The 24,976-nt window shown below is 39.9% G+C and overlaps 2 protein-coding genes across 8 annotated transcripts in view; one reads left to right on the top strand and one right to left on the bottom strand.

Annotated features, from left to right (window-relative positions):
* PGRMC2 (progesterone receptor membrane component 2) overlaps window positions 1–1,816 on the top strand; it is a 32,331-nt gene extending 30,515 nt beyond the window's left edge. The window contains exon 3 of the mRNA XM_077815218.1: window positions 653–1,816. Within this exon, the coding sequence (XP_077671344.1) occupies window positions 653–750 (98 nt within the window). The 3' untranslated portion in view covers window positions 751–1,816. The remainder of the gene's footprint in view (window positions 1–652) is intronic.
* LARP1B (La ribonucleoprotein 1B) overlaps window positions 1–24,976 on the bottom strand; it is a 127,822-nt gene that overhangs the window by 10,360 nt on the left and 92,486 nt on the right. For 4 of the 7 annotated variants that reach the window (XM_077815205.1, XM_077815206.1, XM_077815207.1 and 1 more), the window contains exons 15-19: window positions 23,840–24,000; window positions 22,980–23,124; window positions 18,052–18,161; window positions 17,797–17,924; window positions 16,483–16,708 (exon numbers count right to left, since the gene is read on the bottom strand). In XM_077815205.1, coding sequence (XP_077671331.1) covers window positions 16,483–16,708; window positions 17,797–17,924; window positions 18,052–18,161; window positions 22,980–23,124; window positions 23,840–24,000 — 770 coding nt within the window. Of the gene's footprint in view, window positions 1–14,645; window positions 16,709–17,796; window positions 17,925–18,051; window positions 18,162–22,979; window positions 23,125–23,839; window positions 24,001–24,976 lie in introns of those variants that run through there. The other 3 variants (XR_013345919.1, XM_077815210.1, XM_077815209.1) reach the window with 3 other exon arrangements.

Below are 24,976 nucleotides of genomic sequence, written 5' to 3'. Positions count from 1 at the left end.
ACTGTACAGAAGTCATGGCAATATTTTTATCTTCTTGGAAAAGGAATTCTGACTTACTGAGTTTCAGCTCTAGAAGGCATTTTAATAGTGCCCATGTATGTATTTTTAATTACTTTTGTTTTTATAAACAGCTAAATAGAAAATGTCATGTTTCAGACTTGATGTGTTAAAGAATTTCACTCCACTGACATAACAGCTCTCGGAGTGACTGACTAATAGAATATGGCACCTTAGTCATATGATGTTCAGGGTAGATTCTATTTAATCTTTCTTGTTTGGGTGTAGTACTGATCTGTTTTGTCTTTAAGCTCCTGATGAAAATAATGCAACTTTTAAGTCAAAATTTTCAAACCACACTAAAATCAACAGGGTTGCAAAGGGTACAAGGATAGAATTTTCACCTAACCATTGATCAGTTGTGGGAAAGAGTGGTCAAAGAACAGACAAGTGGAAAATCCCTATAAAGATATTTCAGGGTCTGATCTTGCTGTCAGTCAGTTTTTAAAATTCCTTTGATTGCAGTGATGTGGAATCAGAACCTTAGCATGAAAGGGGGGAAAAAAAGCCCTGATCTGTAATGCACATTAGTTACAGGAAAGAGATTTAGTGGAAATAACTGAATTTGATTGTAATTGACACACATCTTTTCCAGAAAAATATGACTACGTAGGTAGACTCCTAAAACCAGGAGAAGAACCATCAGAATATACAGATGAGGAGGATATCAAGGATCACACTAAACAGGATTGAACTTTGCAAAAACCAAAGTCGGGGCCTTCAGAACTGAAACCTCTTATTCCCCCATCACAATGTCTTGCATCTTTGGGTACAGTTCATCTGCTGCAAAAATCATTCAACAGGTTTTGTACAAAAAAAACACACAATGAAGATTTGAATACTAGGCATCATTTGTGCTGCCAAATTTTTTGTTGCAGTTTATTTGTAATGTGTGGTAAGGCTTCATTTATGAAGAGGGGACAGGGATGTAAAAGGTTTAAAAAAAAACCCTATTCCTTTTTATCAGTAAGATGAAGCCTTCACATAGTCCATACTTACAGGCTCTAAGTTTAAGAAAATGAAAGCATTCAGTTTTGTTTCACATGTTTTCTCCTGCATTAAAAATATTTACTCATGTACATCAATACTAAAGTCTGGGCCACTGAAACTGGTGTAAAAATGTGAATTTCCAAATTTGTTTTGTATGTGGGCAGAAGTAGCCCTGGCAGAAAAACTTCAGTTTCCTTGAGAGACATCTTTGCAGATTTGAAGGACGTACCAGTGACCTCTCTTTCTCTCAAAAGGATCTGGCAAAACTAATTTCTTTACAACAACTATCAGCTGAAGCCTGCCTTTTACCCTTCCCCTAAATCAAATCAATATTAATTGTGCCTTATTTCACTTAAATAGACTTGAATTGTTTTAAGGGAAAGCCCCCACTATGTGGTTTCAAAGTCACTAAGCACCATTGAGACTGAAGTTAGAATGTTCTGTTGACTTGCAAACCTTGATGTCATTCTGTATATAGAATGGAAAAGGACTACTCAGTGTTACTGCCATATGTTAATATACATAAACTTAATTAGCATTGTGATGGCCAAATGCATTCCCTCATGCTTCTTTTTAAATAATTAAACCACCCCACCATGCTCCCCCACCCCCAGGAGCTGCCTAATTTTTGGGAGCCTAGCCTTCACAATGCTGTAGTGAGGGTGTGTGCATCTCTGGGTGGGTGTCTGACTGCAAGACTTGGGAGGGATTGTTTCTGCAGATACTGTAAATACAAGTACCATTTTAATAAAGCATGTACAATACCAAATGTGCTGTCAGATTTTGTGTGTAAGCTGTTAGTCACTACATTAGAATATTTGGGGAAAAAAACCTAGGGCATTAAATATTTTTGCACTGCCATTGAATAAAACTATTATACCCTCATTTATGAGGAATCTTAAATAAGATTTATTCAGGTAAACTTTGGTTTAAATAAATGTGTGAACTATAATGCATTATGGTTCAAGAATATAAACTAACTGACATGTAACACAGAAGCATTCCAGGGAATTGGTATAATACCCACTAAGTTAACAAGATATGTCCACTATTAGCTGAAATAACTGAACTATCCGTTTAAGAAATTTCATTGTTTTTAATCCCTTTTTTCAGCATATGAAGTGCATGGTTCTTTGTTATCCAGGCAGTGGCAAGTTGCATCAAAACTAAACATTTAATTGGAATGAATTTTATGAAAGCTTGTCTTGCTTTACTGATTTGTGGCACTAGTAGACCCTATTAAGGGAATAAGTAAACCCTAATCAGTTGTTACTTTACTGTGTCTACCAGAACCTTATACATGAGCAGGGTCCTTTTGTCCAACATTGAAGACAACTCGAAACCATGCTAAGGGTGGATGTGAGTATGTTTAAGTCTCACTTCCCATTTTTTGTGTGATACTTGTTCCTTGTAGAAATTAGAAATCACTTAACCTTCCATTCCACAGTTGTAAGCCCCACTTACAACTTTTTCCCACTCCAATAATTAAAATTATGCAGTCTGTTTGAAAGAAATGAGCAATTTGTGTTCTGTAGGTAAGTCCGTTGTTCTAACTACTAGTGTATTTTACAATCACAAATAGCATTCAGTAGGGCTACTCAGAGGGAGTAGAGTTCATGCTAATCCAGACAACTTGCTATAGCACTCTTCAAGACAAGTTACAAAACAAGATGCTGTTAAAGCTTCTGTCTATGCCTAATACAGAAGTGTTAAAGGGAGTTCATTGCCAGCACTAGCATGGTCCAAACCCACACCTTGAGTGCAGATGCTAACTACTCTACAAATCATTTGCAGAAGCCTGTTGGGGTAGTGCAGTCAATTTGTTTAAAATGCAAGTAAGTAGTGTAGCAAATTCCATCACACTTTATTACTATACAATTGAGAATACATAAACCCCTTAAATTGAATTCTGCTCCTAAAAACTCTCCCTTAAACTCACTTGATCAGAGGCCTTAACATAAACAAAAATCAAAAGTTAGTAATTTATCACACCAAAGACAACTGCAGATTCTTTTTTTAAGTTAGTGGCTGTTAAACACCAGTTGTATTACAGTAACTTTCAGGGCTCTTGATTTTTTCCCCTTTTTCACTTGACTAGAGCTCTAGAGTTGTCATAAGGTACATTAGCACTATTCATCTTACTTAAAAAAACTGCATCCCTGACTTTAGTCAGTAAATCCAAGTTTACATTATAGGGAAGTCCCCTAATCATTTCTTTAGGCACCAAAATTACTGGCCTATAATTCAGACCTTACAATAACTGTTCCTCTGTTACCTTACATGAATGAGAGTTTCAATTAACTTGTATCTAGAACTGGGTAGGCTTAAATTGTGTAACCCAATGGTAGGTGGATCAGACCTCTGACAGGTACCTCGTTTGTTTTTTTTAAAACCACTTTGGCAATGCTTGTACAGTTTGTCATGCCAAAAAAGTCATCTGAATAAAATTGTTAGTAGTGTACAAGAAGATACAATAGAATGGTTTGTACTTTTCACTTACAGCATTTCATTTTGGAAATACTGATGAATCAAGCCACATTACCCCCACCATCTAGAGAAGCCTTGACTGTAGCCACCCTGGCACAGGCAGACCTCCTGTGTAACAACTGCAAGTTGTCTCTCCTGTTTCTAAAGAGCACCTACATGCTGCACATAAATTAGTCCATATAGACCCTGTATAACTAACATTTAATGTTAACAGACCAATTAATGCAGGCTGTTAGACTTTAGAAATCACACCCCAGTAGAGTCCATTACCCCATCATGTGGAAAACCCTGTGATTTCTTGCACCAGTGCTTCAGTAGATTTGGCTCCAGGAGTGGATGCTGCAGGATGTTTGTCAGCATTGTCTAACCCTGCACAGTGGTAAAAACAGTTCAGCTAGTCTGTCTTGTATACAGTACAGCTATCACACTTACTATTTAACATGTTGCCTATACACAAGCAGATTGATGCAGTTTAGTTTTCCTGTTGCAGAATACTACCTGTGTACAGATACTAAAACTTTTGCCTTTTTTAAAATTTATATATAGTGAACTAGATTCAGTTCAGTTTTTAAAGCTGCAAGAGTTCACACTGCAATACATGGTGAAACAGGAGAAACATTTCAAAAACTTACAAGCTAAAAGTGGTAACCTAAAAACTACATAATGGTCCCACTAGGGCAGAAAGATACCCAATTCCTGAAAGCAAAACTGAAGACTTTCTATTTGTCAAAGGGGATTATACATCCTATACTACCATCAGTGGACAGTGCTCTGTTGCATTAGTGCAACATCATGTACTTCAGTAGATATAATAGGTGTAAGAACAATTAGATCCATTCTGTTCAAAGTGATTAACATTGGAAACGTCTTAAAAGGTAGTAAATTCATAGCTCTTAAAAAGAAGTGTTTAGTATGTTTTTCATTGAACAACTCTAACAAACCACTGCAGGCATACAATAATTGGGAAATGTAAAAGGAAACATTGACATCTTGGAAACTTAACTCAGATCGCTATTTAGCCTACTGTAATTAAAGAACCTGCAGACTGCCATTTTGTGAAGTGAGTTTCCTACCTCTTGTGACAATGGTATCCATGGTGCACCGTATTATGTCATCCAGGGAGAAGAGCATGTGGAATATGATTAAAACTGACTGAAGAATAGCAGACCCAAATGTAGCATCCACTCCAAAGCATAGTACCTTGAACATGGGGAGGTTCGTGGCAGATTTCTGCGATAGGGATGCCATTCAATGGGGCAAAAGAAACAGACATCTTGTGGAAAGCTATAATTCTTCAAGTGCTTGCACATGTCCATTCCAATGGAAGTGTGTGCACGCATGCATGTACACCCCACGCATAGTTGCCAGAATTTTTTCCCCTAATGGTATCCATAGAGTCTGCTCCAGTGCCCTCTGGTGTCACACACTCATAGCATCGTTATAAAGGGCCTCCCTGACCCTGCATCCCCTCAGTTCCTTCTTACTGCCTGATTATTGCTGGAACAACTCTTGTTGCTTCAGGCAAATTTCCAAGTGGTTTTCCCATTATTTCTTTTCTTTTCCAGTGTATATAGTTATAGTAGTGATGGTTGCTGGTCTCCTTTGTGCTTAGTTAGCAAGGTTTGTCCACTTCTGGTGGTGGGGCATGCCTCAGTCACCGGGCTTCAAGCCCTGCACTGCCTGCAGCACATCGCATTTCAATCCCCGCAATATTGGATTCTGTGTTTTCAAGCTGCCTGTCCCACTTCTTTGATGCCTGGACTTGCATTACTTCAGACTGTTGGGTACCTCAGCATAATAGAAGTGGGATGCACCCTCCAGTTTCTGTCTACCCCACCTTCCCCCCTCCACCCCATTCCTCTTCAAGGACCCTTCTCACAAGCAACTGTTGGAAGAAGTCATCCAATCCCTCCTTCGGGTGGGAGCCATAATAGAGGTTCCGTGTCACTTAAGAGGAAAGAAATTTTATTCCCATTATTTCCTAATACTGAAAGTCAAGGATGGTCTCAGACCTATCCTAAAACTGTGTCATCTCAACTACTATCTCAAACTTTAAGTTCTGGATGGTCTCCCTGGCTTCCATCATTCCCTCTCTGGATCCGGGCACTTGGTATGCTGCCCTCAATTTAAAAGGATGTAAAGTTCCACATATCAATTTTCCACCAGTTCTGTTCCCTGCAAGGCAACAGCCCAGGGTCTCTTACAGACGCCTTCCTGCTATCATGGGCAGATCACCTATATTATGCTTTTCCTCCTATCCCAATGATACACAAGGTTCTAATGAAGATCAAGCAGGATTGGGCACGGGTCAGTCTCATAGCCCTAGCATGGCACAGGCAGCATTGGTTCACAACCCTGTTAGGCCTCTCAATGGAAACCCTGCTCCTGCTTCCGCTACACCCAGATCTGATCTCCTGAGACCACAGGCAGCTGTTCCACCCTCTTAATCTGATGGCCTGGAAACTCCATGGCTGAATCCCAAGGAGCAAGCTTGCTCAGAGCAAGTCTGTAGAGTTCTTCTAGACAGTAGAAAACCCTCCACCAGGACCACTTATCTTGCAAAATGGAAGTGATTCTCCCTCTAGTCCTGCCAAGGTGGAGTTCTGCCCAATCCCCATTGCAATTTATATTGGAGTATTTTTTGCATCTGAAACAGGATCTAGCTATTTCTTCAGCCAAAGTCCACCTAGCAATGGTAACGGCCTTCCATCCCTGGCTCGACAACCAGTCTGTCTTTTCACAGAAGATGGTAATCTGTTTTCTTAAAGCCCTGGAGAGGTTATTCCCCCACTTAGGAGAGCCTGTTCCTCCCTGGGATCTAAACCTCATCCTGTCAAAGCTTATGGGTTCCCCGTTCGAGCTGCTGGCAATGTGCTCGTTGATGCACCTCTCCTGGAAAGCAGCTTTCTTAGTGGTCACCACCTCGGGCAGAAGGGTTTCGGAGATCTGTGCCCTCACATTGGAGCCCCCATATACAATCTTCTTTAAGGATAAGGTGCAGCTGTGCCTTCATCCGGAATTCCTCCCAAAAGTAGTTTTGCAATTCCATTGCAGTTAAGCAACCTATCAGTTGTCTTCCCAAAGCCACATACAAATAGGGAGGGGCAACCTCTACACTCCTTGATGTTAGATGTGCCCTGGCATTTATATACAAAGAACCAAGCCATTTTGCAGATCAACCCCACTGTTCACAGCAATAGCAGAGAGGATAAAAGGCCTTCCCATCTCTGCCCAGAGAATCTCATCCTGGATTACATCATGAATTCATGCATGCTACAAACTGGCAGGCAAACCTGACAGCTCATTCTACAAGATCACAGGCCTCCTAGTCTGCTTTCTTAGCACAAGTCCCATTCAGAACATCTTCAGGGCAGCAACCTGGTCTTCAGTGCACGTGTTCTCAATGTACTATACCATCACCCAGCAAGCCACAGAGAATGCCAACTTCGGCCCCATAGTCTTGCAGTCAGCTTGTTCCTGAACTCTGTGCCCACTTCCTGTGCAACTGCTTGAGAGTCACCTACATTGGAATAGACATGTGCAAGCATTCGAAGAAGAACCAGTTACTAACCTTTCTGTAACTATTTTTTGAGATGTGTTGCACATGTCCATTCCAAAACCCACCTTCCTTCCCCTCTTATCAGAGTCAGAGGGCAAGAGGAAACTGAGGGGGTGCAGGGTTGGCAAGGCTGTTTATACCAGCTCTGAACATGTGGCACCAGAGGGTGCTGGAGCTGACTTGACAGATGCCACTCAGGGAAAAAGTCGACCAACTGTGCTCAGGACACGCACACACCTGCATTGGAATGGACACGTGCAATACATCTCGAAGAACAACAGCTACAGGAAGGTTAGTAAAAGTTTTTGCTCGCAGGCTGTCGGACACCAGCAATTTGTAGCGGGACAGAATACAACTGGAAACCCGTTTAGACTCTGTGGACACAGGTGTACCTTTAACCGTGTCCAAAATGGTGGGGGGGGGGGGGGGGGAAGAGGAAAAATCAAATAGCTCTAGTCCTGTCCAAACAGAAAGCTAAAGTCCTCCAAATATTCAAGGTGTGAAGGTTCTGGATGAGGTTTAGGGTGAAAAACCAGAAGATGAATAGTCTGGTCTGATGTTAGGTAAGAACCCAGGATGTGGGCAGAGGGATACCTTGTCTTTAAAGAAAGGAGCATGGAGGGTGATGGTCAGCCATCGAAGTACTTAACTTACCAACTCTCCAACCAGAAATGATATAGCCACAAAAAAAAAGTGGTTTTCAGGGATAGGTGTAAAAGTGAAGACACAGCCAGAGTTTCAAAGGGAAGCTTCATCACAGAGGTGACAATTAAGTTCAAATCCCAGGTTGGGATGAGTTCCTTGATATTTGGAAACAGGTTAGATAGCCCTATAATAAATCTAGAAGCAAGCATATTTGATTGCCATGAACATCAGCAAGTTGATATGGAGAGTAGATTGTGGTCAGACCATCTGCCCTCAACAGTATGGTCCTATAGGGAACTCCTATAGGGGAGTTCACCATCCTAAAAGGGAGGCATCTGAAGCTATGGGATGACAGGAAATGGATAGTTGAAAGGGACTCCTCAGCAGACCTTCTGTGGATTTTAGCACATGCTGAGGAATGGAGAGCACCTTTCAAACTGTCTCTGTTGGGGTATAAATGTCCTGAGCCAAGCCTGGAAATAGCAGAAGTGTAAGTGGGAATGTAGCACAATGAAGACAGATGCCACCACATGACTGAGGAGCTGCAAAGGCTCAATGGGACACGTGTAATCAAATGTGTCAGAATAAGAAATCTGTCTTCCAGTAGGTAAGCTCTGGATGTTGTATTTGCTGAGCACATAAGAGAGGACTTCTCAATGTTGAATTGAAGTCCTAGCATGGTGAACAGGGCTGAAGCTCTCTTGATGGCAACCTGGACCTCAATGCAAGAGCATCCTTTAAGCAGTCAGTCATTGAGGTAAGGGAAGACTATGACTCCCCAGCAATGAAGCAGAGTGGCGACAATTGCCATAACCTTTGCAAACATCCCGGGGGCAGTAGAGAGCCTAAAGGAAAGCACTCAATACTGAAAGTGCTTTTGACTGATGACAGATCACAGAAACCTCTTGTGAGAAGGATGGATCACAATATGAAAATATGTATCTTGTAGTTTGAGGGTTGTGAACCAATCCCTAGGATCTAGAGATGGTATGATAGCTGTGAGTGTTACTATCCTTGAGTCTTGAAGTGTCCCTTGAGGAAAAAGCTCCAGGTCAATCAGGCTGAAGTAGATGAACAACGTTGGATAGAATATTTTGAATCAGAAGAGTTGTTGTCTTCTGGACAATCCAAAAAAGGGGGCGGGCATAGATACAGGTGGAGGAGCAGATTATCTGACAGTTCGCATGGGTACCAGGGAACCACAAATCGCTTTTGCACAATAGTCAAGAAGGTGATCAAGCTGCAGAACTAGACAGCGTGTTGAGGTCACTTAAACTGATATACAGTAGGGTATCTGGGCTTGGATCTGATACAGGTTGGAGGGAGTCCCTGTCTGTCCTGTAATGACTCTTGAATCCCAAGCAAATCTTGCACTTAGAAAGCACATAAGTATCCTCCGAACAGTGGATATGGTGCAAGTGGCCATCACTAACTGGGATGGACTCTACCAACTGAGGCAATAATTACATCCTGGGAATTTAGGCATACCACTAGGAAAAAAGGTCTTCAGTAAAGGAAAGAGGGTACAGTGTCCCGAAACTTTTGCTCCCTTTAACTAAACTAAACCTATTAAAAATAAACCTTAGTCCGTTTAATCTCTAGTAGTCCTAAGTAAAGATTCAATAAACACCTAGCAAAGCAAGTGAGCACTACTGAACGCTCTGTCTCAGGCACAGATGGTTGAAAAAGAACTGGATCTGGTTCATCTGTCATAGCCCTTAATGCCCTTTGTATGGGGCCTGAGAATAGCTAGGGTGTGCATGGACCCCACAGGCAGTGCAGCTGAAAATTTCTGATCCAAGGCACATGCGAAAATTAAGATTTAAAGACTACACTTGAGGCTTGATTTGCAGATTTACTCTTTGCTCTCACTCTGTGCAGAACATTAGCCTCCTTTGTTTATCAAACAGCAATGCTGTTCCAACTGTCTCTTTCCCATCCCAAAATGTTTTACATGTCTTCTGAACAACATTCATGCAGGCACTGGAATGAGCTGATTTTTTAAATGAGTTTAATACTTCTAACAAATTTCACAACGAGTTTCTCCATAATGGGCCAAATTCACTGCTGGACTAAATGACTAGCGGATCTTAAACATAAAAAAGAAGCTTACAAGAAGTGGAAGGGTTGGACATATGACCAGGGAAGAGTATAAAAATATTGCTCGGGCATGTAGGAATGAAATCAGGAGGGCCAAATCGCACCTGGAGCTGCAGCTAGTGAGAGATGTTAAGAGTAACAAGAAAGGTTTCTTCAGGTATGTTGGCAACAAGAAGAAAGCCAAGGAAAGCGTGGGCCCCTTAATGAATGAGGGAGGCAACCTAGTGACAGAGGATGTGGAAAAAGCTAATGTACTCAATGCTTTTTTTGCCTCTGTCTTCACTAACAAGGTCAGCTCCCAGACTGCTGCGCTGGGCATCACAACATGGGGAATAGATGGCCAGCCCTCTGTGGAGAAAGAGGTGGTTAGGGACTATTTAGAAAAGCTGGACGTGCACAAGTCCATGGGGCTGGACGAGTTGCATCCGAGAGTGCTAAAGGAACTGGCGGCTGTGATTGCAGAGCCATTGGCCATTATCTTTGAAAACTCGTGGCGAACGGGGGAAGTCCCGGATGACTGGAAAAAGACTACTGTAGTGCCAATCTTTAAAAAAGGGAAGAAGGAGGATCCTGGGAACTACAGGCCAGTCAGCCTCACTTCAGTCCCCAGAAAAATCATGGAGTAAAGAAGAATCAATCCTGAAGCACTTACATGAGAGGAAAGTGATCAGGAACAGTCAGCATGGATTCACCAAGGGAAGGCCATGCCTGACTAATCTAATCGCCTTCTGTGATGAGATTACTGGTTCTGTGGATGAAGGGAAAACAGTGGATGTATTGTTTCTTGACTTTAGCAAAGCTTTTGACACGGTCTCCCACAGTATTCTTGTCAGCAAGTTAAAGAAGTACGGGCTGGATGAATGCACTATAAGGTGGGTAGAAAGTTGGCTAGATTGTCGGGCTGAATGGGTAGTGATCAATGGCTCCAGGTCTAGTTGGCAGCCGGTGTCAAGTGGAGTGCCCCAGGGGTCGGTCCTGGGGCCGGTTTTGTTCAATATCTTCATAAATGATCTGGAGGATGGTGTGGATTGCACTCTCAGCAAATTTGCGGATGATACTAAACTGGGAGGAGTGGTAGATACGCTGGAGGGCAGGGATAGGATACAGAGGGACCTAGACAAATTGGAGGATTGGGCCAAAAGAAATCTGATGAGGTTCAATAAGGATAAGTGCAGGGTCCTGCACTTAGGACGGAAGAACCCAATGCACAGCTACAGACTAGGGACCGAATGGCTAGGCAGCAGTTCTGCGGAAAAGGACCTAGGGGTGACAGTGGACGAGAAGCTGGATATGAGTCAGCAGTGTGCCCTTGTTGCCAAGAAGGCCAATGGCATTTTGGGATGTATAAGTAAGGGCATAGCGAGCAGATCGAGGGACGTGATCGTCCCCCTCTATTCGACATTGGTGAGGCCTCATCTGGAGTACTGTGTCCAGTTTTGGGTCCCACACTACAAGAAGGATGTGGATAAATTGGAAAGAGTCCAGCGAAGGACAACAAAAATGATTAGGGGTCTGGAACACATGACTTATGAGGAGAGGCTGAGGGAACTGGGATTGTTTAGTCTGCAGAAGAGAAGAATGAGGGGGGATTTGATAGCTACTTTCAACTACCTGAGAGGTGGTTCCAGAGAGGATGGTTCTAGACTATTCTCAGTGGTAGAAGAGGACAGGACAAGGAGTAATGGTCTCAAGTTGCAGTGGGGGAGGTTTAGGGTGGATATTAGGAAAAACTTTTTCACTAGGAGGGTGGTGAAACACTGGAATGCGTTGCCTAGGGAGGTGGTGGAATCTCCTTCCTTAGCAGTTTTTAAGGTCAGGCTTGACAAAGCCCTGGCTGGGATGATTTAATTGGGGATTGGTCCTGCTTTTGAGCAGGGGGTTGGACTAGATGACCTCCTGAGGTCCCTTCCAACCCTGATATTCTATGATTCTATGACTAAAGTTTTTTCTCCAGCTGTGAATTTGGGCCTAAGGTATACGTTTGAATTAATTCAATCACTATTGAGTTAAAAGCCCTTGTACCCTCCATGCATCCATCATTTGATTATAGATGGCCCACATTTTAACTCCTTATCCAACTCATTCTATTCAACATGCCATTACAGCTCCGTTCTATGCAGGGAATGGGATCTTTGAAACTGATGCTGCTCAAAGTAAGCCAAGTAAAAACTCCCCAGGAAAAACAAAACATATCTACAATTTTACAAGATGCTAAAAGAGTTCTAGTTTCCTGCTTCCTCAAAACCCTTGATTGTTTTTCTGCATAAAGTTTAAATTCTTCATCCTCCTTTTCAAAGTGCTGTTCCAACACTATGCTTGCATTCCTCTTTAATTAACTTCCCATCTCAGGACCTATAGTCACTCTTCTTGCCTAGATACTCCTTTAACCCCTCCCACTTGGATCCTGGTGCTCTTTTCAAACTGCCTTTTGACTGGAATAACCTTTTCCTTTTCATAGAGTCCTATGACAGAAGGGACCATTGTGATGAACTAATCTGACCTGTGTAACACACCCTATAGAACTTCCCCAATATAATTCCTAGAGCATCTTTTAGAAAAACATCCAATCTTGATTTTAAAAGTGCCAGTGATGGAGAATCAATCACAATCCTTGGTAAATTGTTTCAGTAGTTAATTACTCTCGCTGTTAATAATTTACACCTTGCTTCAACTTCCAGCCACATTGGAACATGTTACACCTTTCTTTGCTAGACTGAACAGCCCATTAAATATTTGCCCCCAATGTAGGTACTTAGATTGCAATCAAGTTACCTCTTAACCTTCTCTTTAAGATAAACAGATTGAGCTCTTTGAGTCTATCATTAAGGCCTGGTCTACAACGATGGGCGGGGTGGGGGAAATCGATCTAAGTTACGCAACTTCAGCTAGTGGATAATGCGAATAACGTAGCTGAAGTCGACGTACTTAGATCTACTCACTGCCGTGTCTTCACTGCGGTGAGTTGACAGCTGACGCTGCCCCATCAACTCCGCCTGTGCCTCTTGCTCCAGTGGAGTACTGGAGTCGACAGGAGAGCGCTCGGTGGTCAGTTTATCACGTCAAGATTGTATGCAATAAAGAGACTCTTGCTGGATCGATCGCTGCCCGTCGATCCTGTGGGTAATGTAGACAACCCCTAAGGTATGTTTTTTAATCCTTTAATCATTTTCATGACTTTTCTGTCTGAATCCGCTCTAATTTACCAACATCCTTCTTGAATTGTGGACATCAGAATTGGATACAGTATTCTAGCAGTGGTAGCAGCAGTGCCAAATACAGAGGTAAAATAGCCACTTCTCCTACTCAAGATTACAGCTGATGCATCTGAGGGCTGTGCAGTAGCCACAGAATCAGACTGGGAGCTCATGTTCAGCTGATTATTCACCATGACCCCCAAATCTTTTTCTGAGTCACTGCTTCTTTTGCAGAAGGTGTCTGTCTCTACTTTAAAATCCTCCCTTTAAAACCTACTCCCCTTTGCCTGACTTCGCACATCTATTTTACCGTTGCCACATTCACAAAAAAATGTTTAAAAGAAATTTTAGATATCAATATCCCCCCTCCCCCCATTGTTTTTCTTATTTGTTCTTTTCCTTATCCCTACTGCGTAATATCATTTCCTGCACTTGTCTAATATAAATGAAAGGCCTTTGGGCAGTGACTGTGAATTAGTTCTGTACAGCACTAGAGAAACTTATGTCACTACCTAAATATTAAATAGTAAACTGGATTTTTAAAAGTTATTGATTTTGTACATCAGAGCTGCAACAACTTCAAAGGCTTCCACTCAGTGCACAGAATCAAACAGGAATAGTTCTTTGAAAAGAAGTGCTGCAAATTGAGCTAAGTAGGCATTTTGGGCTAGCTTAATTACAGCATTAAGCCAAAAGCTAACATCTAGACTGAAAGGCAGATTGCTGTTGAATTAGTTTGAGAAACTTTTCTTTCAAATGAAGAGGCAGAGTTTGAAGCTTTTCATCAACTACATATGATTCAGTCAATTCACAATATTCTAAGAGCTGGAAAGATCAGAAATTCAAGAGATGGCAGATCCCAGGTATGTATACTAAATTGTAAGATTATTTACAACGGGGATTTGTAAAAAAAATAGCACATTTGTCCAAACAATTTAACTACTTGGATTCCTACATTTTTAGGAATTTTATAAACATACCATACTCCAAGGTTACACAGTCAGTCAATCTCGTGTTGAAGACAGTAAGCTACATCTTCCACCTCAAGAAGAGTAGGTGTACTGCTTGCTACTTACAAAAAGTCATATCCACTTCTGCAACAGTGCTTTCTTACCATTCAAACATTTTCTCCAGGAAAAAGTAACTTTAAATCATGGAATTCCACTAAAATATATGCAATACATTTCAACTAAGAATTATTTCCAATGTTGGGTATTATCTGATACTGGTGACGGTGTATATACTGGATACTCAGAAGGAGTTATAGGGAGAGATATGGTGCTGCAATTATAGATGGTTGCAGGAGGGAGTTGTATTTGTTTTTGAGGGAAAAAGAAGAAGCTAATCCATATCAAAGTCTTCTGCTTAGGGCCATGTTTAGCATGTTACCTGCCTCTGTTTTAAACCAAAAACAGGATGATATGAAAATGATTCTATCAAAACTGCAGAAAACTGGTTATGAATTGGAGAATCAAGCCATTCCTAATTTTAACAAGATTAAATTTCATAACAAATACCTTCACTCACCTATAAAAGTAAAGTTGATATAAGTCTACAACCTTAGCTTTAAACAAGGTTTTCATGTATAATTTTACAGATCACAAACAACACAATTGGGGTTTTTGATATTTTTATAAAATTTGCGAAGATATACGACAAATTACACACACTGAATGCTAAATATTCAAAGTCTATTACTTGTATATACAGTTTCAATCCAAATTTACATTTGCATCATTTTCATGGATAGAAAGAGGCATGGATCAAACATAGGTATGAGATATATGACTAGTATGTTGAAAAGATGCTATTTAAAATGTTCATTTGTATCAATTCCTATTATGTTAGTTCCTATTTTCCTTTTAAAATAAGTTACTTCTAAAAGGCTCAATTTTGTATTGAAATTACTCTAACTACTAGGAAGGCCACTGCTATATACTCATTTACAAGTGCGTGTGTGTTCATAATTGTTCTATTCAGATTCGCAAGCTAACTTGACTGAAATTTTAATGGACTTGAAGTTGCATCAACTTCTAAAATCCACTACAAATTTAAAACTCATTCTTTGGATGTTGAGTCATTTAGGACACCTCCCTCCCAGTATTAAGGCATCAGTGTTAGACATTACTTCTAGTTATAAAGTTAACTGAAGGCTGTTTGGCAGTTAACAAGTATAGCAAAAAATAACTCATTCCTATCTTCCCACCTACCTTAGAAAGAAGTCATTTCCTCAGTTCTACTAAATCTTTAAATCAAAATAAATGAAGTTAGTAAGTAATTACAGGTGATAAAATTTGTGATTTTACTCGTATCCCAACACTAGAAATGAATGTTTATTTGAATTGTTTACATTTAATGAAACTAATGTCTTGACCAGTTTGTTGAAATCTCATTTAGTCTTATAGCTAGCAGAATTTTAAATTATAACTTCATTTACATACATTCTAAAATAGAAAAACAAATTTAGAATGCATACTTTAATTTTTAAATTTGTCTCAAAAGTAAAACTAAATATTTGAGTTGAAATTAAAATCTTTAAAAAAATTGATCTGCTATACCTCTCGTAGCACACTTTATAACCATGAAATAGAGAGAAATGAAAAAACAAGAACCCTATGAAATTGAGGATGATTTGAATGTTATTTGCTGTTTTAGCAACCTGCAAAAACTGCAGATATTTAGTGAATTTAGGACAGTACATAAATCAACATACCCACTTTCCCCTTCTGCTCACAATCATATAAAAACAAGCATTGAACACTTCCTTAAAACTAAACCAGCTGATGTCCACTCAGAAAACTCCACACCTAACAAAACACTAACTATGGAGATCCTGAAATAAAAAATAGAAAGCAAAATAATTAAATAGAATCCAGAAGCGCACACAGTTCCGTACAGCTTCACATCCGTAAAGGTGCTTTTACTTTTTACAAAAAAGCAAATTTTTTTTATAGTTATATATGTAAGAAGGAGCCTACAAACTTAGATCCTTTCTGTAATTTAAAAAAATATACACTCTTTTGGCTTTGATACGTACAATTAATAATTCATAATGGGGAATTAGGTGAAGAAAGCTCAGTAAGTAACATGGATATGTAGTATCTTCTTTAAGAAGTATGAGCTAAAACGTAAGGCATCCCCAAAATAGTTTTTGCATATAGTATAAGAATGCCGTTTTTGTAAACAATAGCTCAAGGAAAGCAATACTGAAACCATAGACATTTTCCTAGAAACCCTTTGATGATCTCAGAACCAGCCACCCCCAACCATGGGAAATGTTTTTGAACTTACTTGTGAAAGAGAAAATGCAATCCTTTGTCTTCCCACACATTTGTTTTTTAATCAAGCATTAGAACAGTTCCCCCTGAAAATTTCTGAACTAAAATATTGATGTAAAAGTTGACCTCAAGAGCACTAACTTGTCTTAAGTCTATTTTTCAGATATGTCACCTTCTGTTGATTTTGTGGCAGCACTGTTCTTGCTTAACTTGTCAATTGATTCCTGCGCAGTATTCCCATCATGAAAGTTTACTGGGATCTGAAACTGATTGTCAGCTGTGGTTTCAGAAGCAATTAGAGTCTTAGAAGAGGATGTAGACTGATGTCTATGCCAACCACTCTCCTCACCTACTGAAGCTGAAGGTCTTTTTCTCCCAGATATTTCACTAAGAGGAGGCTGAAAACATTAATTTAACCAGTTTAGTATTTTTTCTACAAGTATGGATATTACTACTTTTATTTTCATTGTGGAAGATCCAACTAGAATGACATGTTTAAAACATAGGAAGACTAACCCACTAAAACTTAGTGCCATTGTTATGAAAAAATCTTTAACTCTTATAAACTCAGTAGTGTTCTAGGTTCTTTATAGACAACATCCATGCCCCCAAAGATTATATAGTCTAATTGAATTTCAAGATAGGTATTTGACTGTCCTGGCATTTAAAAAAAAAACAACTCAAGCATGAAAAGAATAACCCACAACAAAATATGTGCTAACTGTTAAGAGAAACATGAATTAAACAAAACGGTCACACACTAATGGTCTGGTGGTTCATAAGGTCCCCACCCTGTGCACTGAGCACCATCACCTACCCCCAAATCACTGAGTTGGGAGCACACAGCACCTACAGAAACATTAATTGGCTACCCAACATCACAGTCTTAATGCCCAGCCATTTATGGAAAACTAACATTACATGAAAAAGCACAGTTTTCCTTTATACCAGGGGACAGACTCACAAACAGCAATTTAAGTCAGTAAACACTAAATAGTAAGTGTGATGGCTGTCAGTGCAGTTCAGTGACAACTGCTCAGTGGACATTATTGACTTACTGTATTCTTATAACTAGCTGTTGAGAGATTACCTACACTAAGAGCACTAATTACAGATACAGTCAGGTAATTAAAAACAAAAATGTCCTTACTTATGAGCTTAAGTTTATTAAATTGAACATTTTCTAAATCTATTTTTTCCCCATTAGTTCTATTTAGTGTTGGCATTTCACTCATCCTAGACAGTGAAAATGGATTAATTGGTTTCAATTTTCTTTAGTTTCACATTCTGGCTTCTTGTACTATGCTGCAAACATTACAAAATTAACAAATCTAAACGAAACTATTTTATTTAAATGTAAAAAAATAATGAAAACATATCAGTTTTTAAGATTTGCAGAATTGTGTTTCCACAAACCCTAAATTAACCTGATAGTGTTCCTTTAGCAATAGTACACTGAATGCTTTAACAGAGCTTACAAACTCACATCAACTCTGAAGTCCTCCAGTCTCTTAAAGTTACAAAGGTATTCCTGCAGTTTGGGGTCAATGGGTGGAGTTTTGGATTGAGAGTATTTCAGATAAGCCCAAAACTTTTCTAATCCATAAAGCTGACCTAATAGCAAAAAAGATCATTGTCAGTTTTACAAGTTATAAAAAAGTAGTATTAAGTACCTAACTGTAAATAGGTAATTTCTCACAATTCCCCCTATCTTTAGAGAGCCTTAAGAAATGGGAATTACCAGATTCATAGTCTTTTTTTGTTTCTTCTTGGAAGTCCTTGAAGATCTCTTGTCTGAATTTTTTTTCCAAACCATAGCTGTAAAATCTAAACAAGCATTCCAATCCATACCTGCAAACAGAGAATAATGATTTAAAGAAATAGTCTAAATTCATATTACACTTCCTCAAGGGATGTAAATGTTATTGGAGTTCTGTCCTTCCCCTCTATACTTGAGTAAAAATTAAGTACCATGGTTTAAATTTCTTTCCTACCCATCTAATCCCTTCGTTCCCTCCATCCATTTTTACTTCTAAATTTTTCTCAATGTTGTAAATATTCAAGGAGTCAAACAAAAGAACAGCTCTTATAAAAACATATTACTGACAATGGATCTCAGATGGTCCGTCAGCTCCCACAACAATTGTGTGTGCATCCAAGTGGAAGACAGATTGATGCTTTGTTTTCCTGTCGATGGATATTTTTAACTTTGCAGTGAGGAAACGGGCAGAATACTTTAAAGATGCCATGAGCTGGTTCACTTCCTTCTCTACACATTCTCCTCCACTTTGAACCAAGCGCTTTGTGGAATAATCTCCACTCTTAACACGTCAGTCACTTGACTCCTTGAGCTTCTGGAGAAGTCAAACATATGGAATCTGTAGATGCTAAGCAAGGACTTCAGATTTTCTTTACTCCTTCATTACTTGGAGACATTTTCAACAAGATTTTGCACTCAAACCTGCCATGACACACTCCCTTGAAATACAGTGTAATCGTTTATTAAATTCCAACAATATACCCGTCACTGATACTAGACAAATAGTCTGTCTTCTTGCTTACAGTCTAAAAAATTAAGACAGCGTGTCAGACAAGTTCCTTGAAACCATTGAACTGCTGTTTTGTACATCTTCACTTCTCCCAAATCCAGAGAAATCTATCTAAACTCAAAATCCCAGTTTTAATTAAGTTATACCAGAGAAATATTATTGGAGTATTTTTCTGTTTTTTTAGTAGTCTGAGTACTGAACTAACAAGTTTGTTCTTTTTCTGACTCCCTATATAGCCGTGGGCAAGTTATTGCTCTTTTTTTTTTTTAAAAAATATAGTCTACCTTATGCAGAAGTTATGAACCAGATCCAGAAGTCACTTGGTGAAATTCTAGGTCCGTGTTATGCAGGAGGTCAGACTAGATGATCCAAATGGTTCCCTCTGGCCTTAAAAAAATCTATGAATCTAAGCAGCAGCAGCATCTCTACCTCATTCCTCACATTCAGTGAAATGGGTAATACTTACTCTACCTACCTTATTGTGAGGATTAGTGTTGATGTAATACTTTCCAATTACAGATGTGAAGGAATATTATATACTACATTAAAGGATTTGGATGAAGCACTATCATGCGCAGGGGAAAAAATCTTTCATGGATAAATCACAACTAGCATGATCAGATCCTACATCCTACCTTCAGTATTATACCAAGTCTAAGCACTGCAAAAAATATGAAGACCACTGTTAGAACAAATGGAAAAATTAACTTTTGACTGTTAAGCTACATGGAAAGAATGAGCCAAGAAACTGCTTATACCACAAAAACTATCATCATGCAATTGTGCATTACCTGCAGAGTGAAAACATGCCGTAAGTATAAAGATCATTAACTCACTAAACTGTCCTAAATATCAAAGTATCTGAACACTTAACTTTATAAAAAAACAAACTGACAGTCTATTTTGTCATACTCTCTCTTCTCTCTCCATTTCCAGGAATAGGAGGGATGTGTTTTTCTTTTTCTATTATCTTTATTATGCGAAAGAGCAAAGAAATGTGTTTTGCATTTTTTCTTTAGGACCTGTAGGGTTTATAGTCATTTTAGATCCTTTAAAAGGGAGTGTGGAGAGTTCCATCATCCTTGCAGTTATGTCAGGGTCAGAGGGAGGAAGAGAGCACATGCACCAGGCCTTGGTTATTTAAAGCCAGAACCTTAAAACCTGACTGATAAATGAGCACTCGGTGAAGTGACCAACACACCAGATGGATGTGTTCTTGTCAGCTTGTGTTGCTCAGTAGGCAGGCTGCTGTGTTCAGGAACAACTGCAGTTTACTTAGCATCTGCAGTTTCATTCCCAGATACACAGTGATACAGGAAGAGACTGGACTTCAATGTACAGGTTGCTGTGGCCAACAATTCATAAATCAAGATGAGGTGGAGTGTCCTGGACAACAGTAGGCAGAAGCAGTTCATTCTGGTTGTTGCTATTTGGATAACCAGCATCAGCAAGTTCACCAAGACTCATACCAATTTGATGATGGGAAAGCCTCTCGCTGACTGGTAAGGCATTAAGTAGTTCCTCAGAACACTTCACTCTCCTCATTAGCATCATCTACTTGTCCAGTTTTGCTTCAGTCAGCTGTTCTTCATCCAACAGCTGATCTCATTCAGGCTCGAGGATAGTTAGGAAACAGTACTTATCTTCATTTTGTAAGCACACAGTAGGGCCGAGTGTCTCTCCACACTGCTGGCATTTTAAAATCATGGTCTGACAGACAATAAATAGGATTTTGGAGAGCATGGAGCTTTACAGATTTTCACATATAAGCTCTGGATGTGCTGTTTCCATTCCCAACACAATCCTCTGAATTCAGAGACTGAGGAATAGGAATCATACTAGCATTCTAATGCCCTACTATAACTTTGAGAGTGAGCTAGCAACATTCCATACAATATTCTAGGATTGCATGTTCCTTCTTCTGCCAAATATTTTGAAGAACTTGGGAATTACACTAAATTGTGGTGGGTGTACATTACACCTAACTCCCCATACATCAGAGACATCAGTCACCAAATTTAAGAGCAGCCAAGGACCTAGCAGAGTTTAATTACTTCTGGTGTTGTATCTGATAGCAAAAAGATCCATCACTGGATGACCCTTTCAAAGATTTACTTGGCTACCAAACTTCTGCTCATGGTGGCCTATGATTCTGTGACTTATTGGGCAGTGTGACTGGTCAGAGGCACCAATGAGGAAGACATTTTTATCTGAGATAAACCATTACCAAAGACTTATTGCCTCTTGATATAAAAACAGAAGACCAAATACTTCTGGGATTTTAACAGTACATTACCACTATGTTACCTGTGAGAACTTGTCCCAACTTACATTTGATCAGAGGAGCAACATTCAGAGAGCAATTTACAGGCCCAAAAGTTGTGTGCCATATGACCTCCATTAGTCTTCAAAGATCTTGAATAACCAACAGGCCCAGATGAGTATCCCACAACCTAAACTGTGAATGTCCATTTTAATGAAGACAGAATTGATAGTGCAAAGGAAATCTCCAGCAAAACATGATCTAGATGGGACCATCACACCAGAAAAATGATATTTTCCAGAGGAGTCCAAATCCTGTCTAGATTGAAATAATGCATAGAGAGAGGAAATTCAATCAGCTTTTCTTTTGCTCCTTGAATCACTCGAGGGCCTACTTTTTCTTGAGCCTTGATGATAGCAGCAAAGAGGATACCATAGAGAAAAGATTACACAGATATCACCCAAGGGAATGTATTCAACATCAGGTAACAGACAAATTAATGGATTTCATTGTTATGACTTAGATCAGATGTTGGTATTGATGACTCAAGGAGTTTTTGGTCAGACTTAGCTGTTCCCTCCTTTTCTAAAGAACCTTGAGATTCCTATCCCTCTCACTTCAGACTTAGGGTGGAAAGAGTAAAAAAAGCAGACAGCTGTGAGGTGAATGCCCAGATCTCCAAGGCATTTTTGGCTTTGGGCATGTTGGTCCATTAAAGGACTACTGCTGTAGTGAATAATGTGAAAAGCGTTTACCTTTCCACTTGTACCATGACAAAGACCCAAGTTTACCAAGGCTTAGGATGTCATTGGTTTACCTACACTTTAACCTACTGTACACTGAAAGTATAATATAAAAAAAATAGAAAACAATGTAAGTGTTGCACAACAGAACATAATGAGGATGTGCTAGGGGACAGACCTTTCTATACCCACAGAATGCTCGGCTCTATGATAAGTGCAGGGGTGTTCCTTAACAGTTTTACTTCTACCCAGGATTTTGTGGCTTGCGAGGCATTAGACAGGATTTTTAGAATATGAAATGAAGACAATTTCATGAAAATGAAACTTTTGATCTTTTCCAGATTAAGACGACATATGTTTTGAATCATAGCAATGTCAAGTCAAAGGTGTTGATGGTCACAGGGCGATCACTCCCACAAAAGAGAATTCTTCTGTTGTGCAGAGCCAGAATAGCAAGACCTCCGTACCTCTGGCAAAGAACATGTGACCAGAAAAAAAGGAGACATGGGTGGGGCTCTTCTACCCTGCTAATTCCCAGTTGCCATGTCAGCCTCTAGTGCCACTGGCATCCAATATAAAACTTATAGAAACCCTTAGGGTACTCTAATTTATACTGGGGTGATCATACCAGCACACAGACAGCTCAGAACTGGGAGGAAACAAAGGTATTAAAACCATACAGTGGCAATTTTCTTTATTATGTTAACAGTACTCCTGGAGGAGAAGAAATAAATTTTTACTAATTGTAATTAACCAAGAGGTTAAATAATTAGGTTGGCTTACAATTCACACAATACCCAAATTTGAATAAAATTTATTTTGTTTCATAGAGAGTCTAATGATCAATAATAGGGGATTTGACATCATGGCATATCTAATGTCATCTACAGCAGCATTACTATTTGATTGTTTACACTTTTCTAATTTGCTAAAACAGCGTTTGTTATTAGAGAAACTTGTGAAGACTAATTTTGAAAATGCTACGAAGAGTCAAATGGATACTATAAAAAGTTCAGGTTCTTTGAAGTTAGTCTGAACACATGGACCCCACTTCTTAAAATGAAAGGTAGAAAGAAACCCAAATTAGTCATAACTTACAGAATAAATGTAATACCTGTAGTGTTCTTTTGCATCATCTAGAGCAAGCTGTCTGAATTCCTCGTACATTTTCTTGTTAAAGTGATCTCTGAGAAAAAAGGACCAGAAACGAAAGAGTGTATTCATTTCCTGGGATTGGCCAATTCCCAACCGTTTTCTCTCTGAAGAAAAAAAAAATACAAAATCAGTGACAAAACAGCTAGTTTTAACTATATAAATATACCATCTCAAATATAAGCTGTTGGAAAAAAAATTGATTTTATATTAGTCGAATATTCAATAAAAGCTCAGATGGTGTAAATTTAAACTCTCCCCAAAAAGCAGTTCAAAACAATTCTAGTTAAGTCAATTTGAATGAAATTTCTAAATTCACCTAAATCAGTTAGATATTACCTGTCAAGCTGATATTTATAAGATCAGTTGTTCAAAATAGTCACTTAAAAAAAATAAGCAAACTCACAGCCTAACAAATTTTTTTACACAGAAGTTTAACCACTGACATGAATTTTTCACAGTGATGCAGCAAAGAACTGATGTAAAATGTATAAACGTTCCCCCCCCGCACAAACTGCCACTGAATTTAAAAGAAAAGCAACCAATTGTATATAGATTGCCTCAAATTACCTTCTTTTACAACAAATAGGTGCTTATGTGATCAAAGTTATATGGAAAATAAACATGCTCACAAAATCTATTGGAATGTCTTTGGAAGCAAAATTAAAGTGGGCACCAAATCATCATATAGACATTTTTCTTAAGAATACTTGGTTTACTATATAAAAAGCAGGCAAAGAAAAAATAAATGTGGAAAAATAGTATTATATAATAGCTGATTATTGCCAGGTAAAATTTCAGAGAACACGTTTGGCATCTTACCAACGAGGCACCTTCGACGATATTTGTGGTACACTTGTTGTGTAAAGCCATTTTCCTTTAGAAGTTCATGAGAAGGATGCTGGAACTTGGGAAGTGAGTGAGGGGTACACCCATAACTTCCTGCCTTTGGAGCACCTTCTGAAGGCGAAGCATTTGAACTGCTGTTGAAACAAAAAATGTTTGTGTTATTGCACAAACACTACATCTTTTCAGGCTTAACGTAAAGAATTGTCAGTCATCTTGCATTAACTACTCCCGAAGCTGTTAGAACAGCATAGTTACCAAATGGCCACCACCACATTTGCATTGGCCCCAAGACATGTCCTCCGACTCCCACCAAAAAAAAAAAAAAGGGATCACCAAACTTTGAGATGAAGTGCACAGGGAGAAATCTAGGATGCCAATGGCACAAAACTAAATACAGATCTATATGCAAAAAGCAAGGGAAAGCAGAACAGCAGCCTAGGACAGGGAGAACCAAGGATTAGGGTTGCCAACTTTCTAATCACAGAAAACTGAACACCCCTGCCCCACCCCTGACCCTGCACCTTTTCCAAGGCCCCACCCCCCACTCACTGTCACTCGCTCTCCCCCACCCTTGCTCACTCACTCATTTTCACTGGGCTGCAGCAGTGACGTTTGGGATGCAGGGGTGTGCGGGCTGTGGTTGGGGTGCAGGCTCTGGGGTGGGGCCGGGGTCGGGGATGAAGAGCTCAGGGTGCAGGAGGGGGCTCCAGGCTGGGGCCGAGGGGTTCGGAGTGCGGGAGGGGGCTCTGGGCTAGGGCATAGGGTTGGGGTGTGGGAGGAGCTGCGGGGGTGTGAGCTCCAGGAGGGAGTTTGGGTGCAAGAAGGGGCTCGAGGTTGGGGAGCAGGCTCCAGGAGGTGCTTACCTCAGATGGCTCCTACGCAGACAGGTGGCCAGGGGGCTCTGCAACTGCCCCTGCCTGCAGGTGCTGCCCCCACAGCTCCCATTGGCTGCTGTTCCTGGCCAATGGGAACTGCGGAGCCCCCGTGCCCGCCCCTATGCCTAGGAGCCTAAGGGATATATGTCACCACTTCCTGGAGCTGCATCAAGCTGGGTAGGGAGCCTGCAGGTGCTACCAACTGGACTTTTAGTGGCCCGGTCAGTGGTGCTGA

This window comes from Eretmochelys imbricata, chromosome 4 (assembly GCF_965152235.1).
Source record: "Eretmochelys imbricata isolate rEreImb1 chromosome 4, rEreImb1.hap1, whole genome shotgun sequence".
In the NCBI taxonomy this organism is placed as follows: Eukaryota; Metazoa; Chordata; order Testudines; family Cheloniidae; genus Eretmochelys; species Eretmochelys imbricata.
Note: the sequence above shows the minus strand (reverse complement) of the source record. Positions and strands in the feature narration are given on the sequence as shown.